The 8,780-nt window shown below is 46.5% G+C and overlaps 1 protein-coding gene across 1 annotated transcript in view; it reads right to left on the reverse strand.

Moving 5' to 3' along the window:
• LOC123498861 (cilia- and flagella-associated protein 45-like) overlaps window positions 1-3,940 on the reverse strand; it is a 65,592-nt gene extending 61,652 nt beyond the window's left edge. The window contains 3 exon segments of the mRNA XM_045246341.1: window positions 2,108-2,267; window positions 3,251-3,411; window positions 3,615-3,940. Of these exon segments, the coding sequence (XP_045102276.1) occupies window positions 2,108-2,267; window positions 3,251-3,261 (171 nt within the window). The 5' untranslated portion in view covers window positions 3,262-3,411; window positions 3,615-3,940.
• Window positions 3,941-8,780: the final 4,840 nt, after the last annotated feature.

An 8,780-nucleotide genomic window follows, 5' to 3' on the forward strand; every position in this document is an offset into this window, starting at 1 on the left:
AAAGAGAGGTGATTAAGTGCTTAGATAATATGTTGAGAAGAGACGGAAGAATACTTTCAGTTGGAGACTTTAACTGTAAAAAAATAAACTGGAGAGAGATGGAAGTAATGGATAATGTTGGACAGTGATGAAAAGAAATGTTACAGTTGACTATGGTAAATACAATGGACCGGTAAGTGGAGGAGTTAACAAGGTACAGGGGGGAAGAAGAACCATAGTTTCTTGACCTAGTACTATTCACAATGAAACCCGAGCCCCCTCCCAGCATACAATACCTCAGTCCAATGGAAAGAAGTGATCATGTGACATCAGGGATGCAAATACAGGAGGAGGATGGGATAAGTTACAGAGATGACTACAAAAAAGAGAATGCACATATGCGAAAAAGGCAAAAGATTAAGGTTGGAAGAAATTCATAAAACAGAGAAATGACAATAACAGGCAGCAGTATAAGGATGCAAGAACTGAATATATCAGAGTAAGAAGCGAGGAAGAAAGAAAGTTTGAGAAACGTGTGGTAAGGAAAAGCAAAGACGAATCCAATTCATAAATGGCAAAATGATAAACAAGGAAACAATAAAAAGAATAATTAAAGGAGGGAAGACATACTAAATAGAGAAGGAAATGTGTGAAATAATGAATGAGAGCTTCAGAACAGTTTCCTGTAGAAGAAGATCTTACAGAACCAAATAGGACATTGCACTGCCAAGGATTACAGGAAATCACAGTGCACAAAGAAGATATTAGAAAATTATTGGATAATTTGGATGTCAGAAAAGCAATGGGGTCACATGGTGTTTCAGGCTGGGTACTAAAAGAATGTAAGAGCAACTACTGAATCCAATTTGGGATATAATTACAAGTTCACTAAATGAAGAGAAAGTTCCACTAGAATGGAAAAGACCCACTGTAATACCGATATTTAAAGGGAGAAAGCCAACTATCCATTAAATTACAAACTGGTGTCACTTACAAGCATTATGGGAAAGTTGTGTGAAATAATTATCAAAGAAAAATGGGTTAAACATCTGGAAGAAGAATAAGTCATAACAAACAGACAAATTGGATTCAGGACAGGATGGTCATGAGTGTCAAATTTATTAAGCATCTACTCAAGAGTAATAGAAGTACTGGATAACAGAGAAAGATGGATGGACAACCTGGACATAAAAAAGGTTTTTGATAAAGTCCCTCAAAGAAGACTAATTAGGAAACTAGAGAACACAGAAGGACTGTGGGGAACTTTGTTAAGAGTGGACAAGGGTTTATTTGAAGGACAGGGAGATGAGAACTGATCAGAGATACATACTCATTTTGGGTTAAAGTAACAAGCAGAGTGCCACAATGGTATGGCATACAAAATATCACCTTTGAGGACATGTTTTTTTATGTAATTTCTTCTTTAGCTGTACAACTAGCTTGCCTTAAACATTGAATGCTTAAATACATAAAATAATAAAACTTTTTTTAATGTTTTATTGAAATAGGGTTGGTCTTGCTTAAGTTACATAAAATTACATAAAACAAAAACATGTCCTCAAAGGTGACATTTTGCATGCCATTAAACATGATAAATGCAGTCAGCCCATCCATCTCTCTTACACTATATCTGTTACTCTTGAATAGAAGTTTATTAATCTTGCTGTGCAACATCTTCCTTCTGAATCCAAATTGTCTCTTATCATATAGCCATTTTACAGGTATTTCAACCATCTATTATTGATCATTTCACAAATCTTTACTATTACAATTGTCAGGATATACTGGTTTATAGTTTAATGGGTCTTCTTTGCTTGTGGCTTTGTGAATTGGGATATTTACCTGTTTCCAATGCATGGGTACTCGTCCTTCCTTCAGGGTGGTGCTGATTACATTGTGTATCACAATGGCTAGTGGTGAGCTACACTCCTTAAGAACCTAGCTTGACACACCATCAGATCCCATTGCTTTCCTAACATCCAGCCCTTCAAACATATATTTTACTTCTTCTGTTGAAGTAACAAGATAAAAAGTTTGGAAACAATGAACTAGGCTATTAATTATGGACTGGGCTATGAGAGCCTTCACATTTAATTCATGAAATCCATATTTTCACATACACATTTACCTTCTCAAGCGGTGTTGAATTCTTCCGACCAAGCAGCTGAGCTCCTGCCATTCCTTCAGGGTCTGCAGGTGTATCTCCCAGTCTGGGGGCTGTGTACCCTCTACGTCCCTGCAGCCCTATCATACGCACCCCTCCTTGGTCCATGGTTCTTTCAAAAGTGCTGCCTCAACCTGTAAAAAAAAAAGTCAATATTCTACAAATGCAACCTAATTATACACAGCCAATATGTAATTACCTTGGTATTGAATCCTACTTAATCAGATATCAGATAATTCTGAACTTGTTCGTGGTAAACTGGAATACATAATTAATGCTTAGTCGGACACTCCACACTGATGAAACTGAATAGCATTTGAGCCATTCCTTTCTAAAATCACTCTGGAAATGGAAATGATTCCATTAAGCATCACAAAAGCTTAGGTCTCATGGCACCTATAAGGTTAACGGGAGAATGCCATATCACCATAGTATAAGCATGAAGTATTGTAATCTCCAATAAGTGCAACAAAGAAAATTGGCAAATACAGTATACCAAAATTTGGGTTTAATGAGATGGAACCTTGGCATATCTCTCTCTCTCTCTCTCTCTCTCTCTCTCTCTCTCTCAGCAAAGGGCATCAAAATATTAAACAAAAAGGCCCACTTGAGTAATGGTTCCCTAAAAGAAAAGTAGAGAGTTAGCCAAAATTAAGGAACAAATGTCTTGACACCTCTCTCTTAAAAGAAGTCAAGTCATAGGAAGACAGAAATAAAGAAGCAGGAAGGGAGTTCTAGAGTTTACCAGAGAAAATTATGAATGATTCAGAGTACTGGTTTACTCTTGCGTTAGAGTTGGACAGAATAGGAATGAGAGGAAGAAGAAAGCCTTGTACAGTGAGGCCACAGGAGGAGAGGAGGCATGCAGTTAGCAAAATTAGTAGAACAGTTAGCATGAAAATAGTGATAAAATATGGAAAGAGATGCAACATTTCAGTGGTAAGAAAGAGGCTGGAGACAGTCAGTCAGAGGAGGGGATCTAATAAAACTCCCCCAAACATGCGAAGAGTACTCCATACAGGGGCGGATAAGACTTTGTACAGAGTTAGCAGTTGGAGGGACGAGAAAAATGTAACTTTTAATGCTAAAATTAATTTCTTCACTTACCTGTTTTTCATACAAAAAACTAGCAGTTCCACTGTTTCACTTTTGTCCGCTGAGATTTCAAAAATTCCACTTGGCACTACACCTGCCAGTGCGATGCCTGGCCTTGCCGATGGGATTGGCTGCGCTGCCCCTCAGTTAATTCTAATGTGTGTAGAATCAGACTGGGGGAGGAAGGGAGAGCACTTGTTTTTGTATGAAAAACAGGTAAGTGAAGAAATTAATTTTAGCATTAAAAATTACATTTCTATCAGAGACCTGTTTTTCATGCAAAAAACTAGCAGATTCCAACATTTAAGGAGAAGGGAGTCAACATGACGTGGCAGGTGTAGAGGGTGAAATAACTGTCCATTGTGGAGACACTAACCCGTGGTTGAGGTTGATGTGGAGACAGAGGGTGCTGGAGAATGCAACAAGGTGCATGGGAGTACTCTTTGACCCATGCATCTCATGAATTAGAGCCCTAGGTGACTACTGGTGAGTGCCCTAGGAGCATGCAGATGTCCATGACTGGAGGTGTGAGATGAGAAAAGCGCTCAGTCCCGGCTACTGACCCTCTCCCACCCGGCTGAAGGTGCTAGGACAGTACGAAAGAGCCCCCAAGAAAAGCAACCTTGAGCGTACTTCCTAGGGTTGAGCATGGCCAGGGGCAGTAGTTAGTCGTCTACATGTCCAGCAGTGACCACTGGACCCAAGGCAAAGATATCCCCCTCCTGTCTTACTATTTCCCAGAGATAATGGTCAGCAAAGACCGATTGTGTCCTCCAGCAGGCTGCCCTCAAGATAATGGGAACAGAGCAGTTCTTCCACATGAGCATAGAGATAGCAATGCCATGGATGTCGTGAGCACGGACCTTAAGCTTGCGGCAGGAAGAGTCAGGGAAAGAAGCGCGGGCTGACTTGATGGTATCTTGGAAAAAGAAGGAGATCGCTGCCTTGGACATAGGTCTGGAAGAACACTTCACAGCAAGGAAGAGGTTCCGGTGTCTTGTAGCCGAAGCCATCCTGTGGAGGTAGTGACAAAGCACCTGAACGGAACATAGTGGTCTCTCCACATCCTTGGAACCCACTACGGTAGCAAGGCGCTTAATATGCAATTCCCGCGGTGTACTGTAGGCGTCCTTATCCGTCGTGGCAATAAACTCAGGAAGGTAAGAGACCAGAAGATCCTGCCCCTACCAGCTCGTTCTATGGGAGAGTGCTTGGATCTCTCCTATCCTCTGTGCTGTTGCGAGAGCAAGCAGAAAAAGGGTCTTCCTAGTCAGGTCTCTGGTGGACGAGAGCTGCAGAGGTTCAAAGAGAGCCTTGGTTATGTAGCGAAGCACCACATCCAAGTTCCAGGAAGGTCTAAGATCCCTGGTAGGCCTCTATGGCTGGGAAGAGCAGGCTCTGATAATAAGCTTCAGCACCTGGTCGTTGTTGAGATCCAATCCTCTGATTGCCAGAACGCTGTTAAGCATGGCCTTGTAGCCCTTGATAGCAGAGGCGGAAGGATGACAAACCTGTCGCAAATAAACCAAGAAAATCTGCGACCTTCTAGACCGTGGGGTTGGAAACGGTATGCCTGTTGTCCTTGCACCATTTCCTGTACCTCTTTCACTAATGTGGATAGTTTAAAGAAGTCGAAGGCCTCTTATCACGTGCCAAGAACTGTGCCACCTTAGAGGAGAAGCCTTTTTTCACCTCGGTTGCCTGCTGGTCACCCAGCCAGTCTTCCCCATTATGGAGCAAGCTCAGAGCTCATAGACTGATCTTCGGGTAGGACTAAGACTACATCATACACAACACACACCGGGAAAGCGAGGCCACAACCCCTTGAGTTACATCCTGTACCTATTTACTGCTAGGTGAACAGGGGCCACACATTAAGAGGCTTGCCCATTTGCCTCACCGCTTCCCGGGACTTGAACCCGGCCCTCTTGATTGTGAGTCAAGCTTGCTAACCACTACACTACGCGGTGTGTAGTGGTATCTCAAGTATCGTTTGACAGTCTCCACCCTGTTAGCTGAAGCTTGTGGAGACCGTGGTGGAACCTGTGGGTGTGAGGTTGAGTCAAAAGGTCCCTCCAAAGTGGAAAGCGTCAGGGTGGCTCTCGTGATGCCTCCAACAGATCCGAAACCACTCTCTCTGCAGCCAGAACGGTGCAATCAGGATGAACCTGGTGTTGCTGGAAGCCCAAAGTTTGTTGAGCACCTTCCTGATGAGAGGAAATGAAGGGAAGGCATACAGGTCCTGGTTGTCCCAATCATAAAGAAAGGCATCCGTGGCAATTGCTTCGGGATCCCAAAATGGAGAGACAAAGTTCGGAATCCTGTAGTTGAGGCATGTGGCGAAGAGAACCACAGTCGGGTAGCCCCATACTCGCCACAATTGGTGGCACATGTCCATGTGTAGTGTCCACTCCGTGGATAGAATCTGCTGTTGCCTGCTGAGACAGTTGACTACTACATTATTGGAGCCCCTTGCAAACTGGGTCAGAATTCCCACTGAATGAACCTCTGCCCAGTCTAGGATCTCCCAAGCCTCGTTGTTGAGGAGGGTGGAGTGGGTACCCCCCTCTCTGCTCAGGTACACGAGCGCCGTGGTGTTGTTGGAGAAAAAAGCAACAATGGAATTCCGCAACACGTCCACAAAGTGTTGGAGCCCCAGGCGAATCGCCCTGAGTTCCAAGACGTTGATATGGAGAGACCTCTCTTGGCTGTCCCAGAGGCCACTCACTGATTCCTAGAAGAGAGAAGCCCCCTACCCTTCGTTTAAGGCATCTGTAAAGAGAAAGATGTCTAGGATAGCCAGTTGGAGGGATTGACCCTGTGCCAAGTTCCGGTCCTCCAGCCACCACTCCTGCTGGGGTCCCAGCAGATGGGATGGTCATATGCCATCAACTGTCTGTCCCACTGCTAGTTCAGCTGAATCCGAACAAAGCACATTCTCCTCCTCGATCCCAGCACTAGACGAATGAGAGAGGACAAGTGTCCGAGAAGTCTCATCCAGTCCTTTGCTAGTGGGGACTACCAACTGAGGAAGGAGCAAATTGTATTATGCAGGTTGTGTATCCTTCCTGCGTCGGAAAAACCCTCAAAGAAGGGGAGCGAATCAGCATCCCGAGGAAGGTCTTCTCCTGTTCTGGAGTCAAGGAGGACTTTTTCCAATTTATGTGAATCCCCAGATCGGAACAGATGTTGATGAGACAAGCTGTGGCTCTTCGAGCCTCATCTGCCGATGAAGCCAGGACTAACCAGTCATCCAGATACCGGAGGATGCAGAAGCCCTGATGATGGAACTTCGCTGAGACAGAAGCCATGAGTCAAGTAAAGACCTGTGGGGCAGTAGAGAGGCTGAAACAAAGGACTCGAAAATGTAAGTGGCTGCCCTCCCATGTAAAGCGCAGGAAATGCCGGCTGTCTGGGTGGACAGGCACCTGGAGATAGGCGTCCTTCAGATCGAGAGACACCACCCAGTCGTCCCGTTGCATTGCGGATATGACAGTTCTGACCATCTCCATCTTGAACCTAGTGGTGATGACATACTTAATTAGGATGGAGAGGTCAATGATGGGTTGAAAACCTCTCGAGGCCTTCAGAACCACAAACATGTGGCTGTAAAAACCTGGGGTAGGAGGTGCTTCCTCTATGGCACCCTTGTCCTTCAGTTGCTGGATCTCTAACCAAAGGGCTTGTCCTTTGAGTGATCCTGGGGAATAACCTCTGAGTTCCTTGAAGTGGGTTGTGAGTGGTAAGGGGCAGAGAAGGGGATCTTGTAGTCTTCCCTCAGAACATCAAGAATCCATGTCTTTGCCCCTATCTTGAGCCATCCCTCCCACCTGTGGGCTAGACAGCCTGCAACTGCCCCCTGATAAGAGAGGTTGTCACTTCTGAAAGGAATTGTCCTTCCTTCAACCCCCTTGCCCAATGGGACGAGAAGGGTGAGAGCAGAAAAATCCACCTCAGGAGTCCCTGGCACGAGTGGAGACGGGGAGTCATTGGGAGGGAGCGGCAGAGGGCCTTGTGGCTGTGGTGGTAGAAAGCTAGGGACCACATTCCACCAAGGGTGTGCCTGGAGCATGACGTGGTCGGGCCAGAGCTCTGAGCGCAGCCTCATGGAGCATCCTATTAGCATTGCTCTTGAAGGACTAGAGTGCCTCTTGAAGTCGGTCCTCATCGAAAAGGAGAGGGGTAAAAATGGGAGACCTCTGAAGGATGCCCTTTTCAACCTGCAAGAAGGAGAGTCTGAGGCAGCCAAGGCAAGCCTCCCTCCTCCAGGCCCGCAAGTTGGCAATGACGTAAGCCGAGTCCCTGCAAGCGTCATTAAAAGCCATACATACAGCTTTAAAGATCTGGTCCTTCAGGTCTAAGAGGTGTGTATTGAGGTTGTGAGCCGCCAGAAGGTGCATGGCCCCCAAGCACCAAAAGGAGTAGTTTAGGGCATCTCTAGACCTGGTGACCACCCCCTCCATCCTGGCCGTCTAATGGGTGCTCACGGAGGATGCAAGGCTATCTGGAACTAGGTTTGAGGGCAGCATGTAGGCTAGGGTTAACCAGTTAACCAAGGCAGCTTTCCCATATACCTCCTGACCTGCCACACTGCAAATCTTAGCGAACCTGCCCGAAGGATAGCCAACTGAGGTAGGTTTCTTCTCATTTGCCCTCAAATAAGCACTGTCAGCTTACTCCATGAAAAACTTGACAGGCTGTTCCCTTCCAAGGAGGATGGGTCCTTTTTGTGTAGGTGTGGTGTTGGTACCTGGTGCAACTGGGTGTTCCAGTTCAATCTGCTGGCCCATTGCACCCTCAAACACCAAGTCGATTTAGTTCATCATATGATGGTACAAGGAAGGGACATGAGGCGGGAACTCATCCCCCTCCAGTCGTGTCGGGATCCTGTCATGACTCTCTGAATCTAGTTGTGCTCTGTTTGGCCCTGGGGATGTCGAGGCACCCCAGTCCTGCCACCTAGAACAAGAAGGGCAAGGAGAGCCAAGCAGGACACACCAATCGTTCGTATCGGCAAGGAAAAGATCACCTCCGAGACGACGGTTGTCTGTGCATGTTGGGTCGGTCCGGGGATGAGTCGCAGCAGTAGAAACAGAGGCAACGTGACCACTGTGAGGCCTAGTACGAGCAGGACAATGGTTTTGTTGGGCCATAGGGGAGTCATCAGACACTGGGCCCCTATCGGCCAAAAGGACAGAGGAGGCAGCCCGTGAGTAGGGCATGAGCATGCCATCCTGTGGGCAGGGAGACAAGGCAAGGGGGCAAGCATCTCTCTTGGCCGGGCCTTCACCTAAGGCCATGGGGGTGGGGGGCCAGGCTTACTGCACCAGTCCACCTTCCTCATCCCCCCCCCACCGACTTGTCCCGAGAAGGGGGGGTTGCTGGACACCACTGAGGTGGGGTGGGACTTCTTGATCCTCCGAGCGTTATCCTTAGGTGGACGTGAACGCTTAAGAGGCACCTCTAGTCCTTAGACAACCTGCCCTGGCCCCCTGACTTGGTGTGACTGCACACACCTTTTTTGCATCAGGACTCTTGGGGG

This window comes from Portunus trituberculatus, chromosome 48, assembly GCF_017591435.1.
Source record: "Portunus trituberculatus isolate SZX2019 chromosome 48, ASM1759143v1, whole genome shotgun sequence".
Classification (NCBI taxonomy): domain Eukaryota; kingdom Metazoa; phylum Arthropoda; class Malacostraca; order Decapoda; family Portunidae; genus Portunus; species Portunus trituberculatus.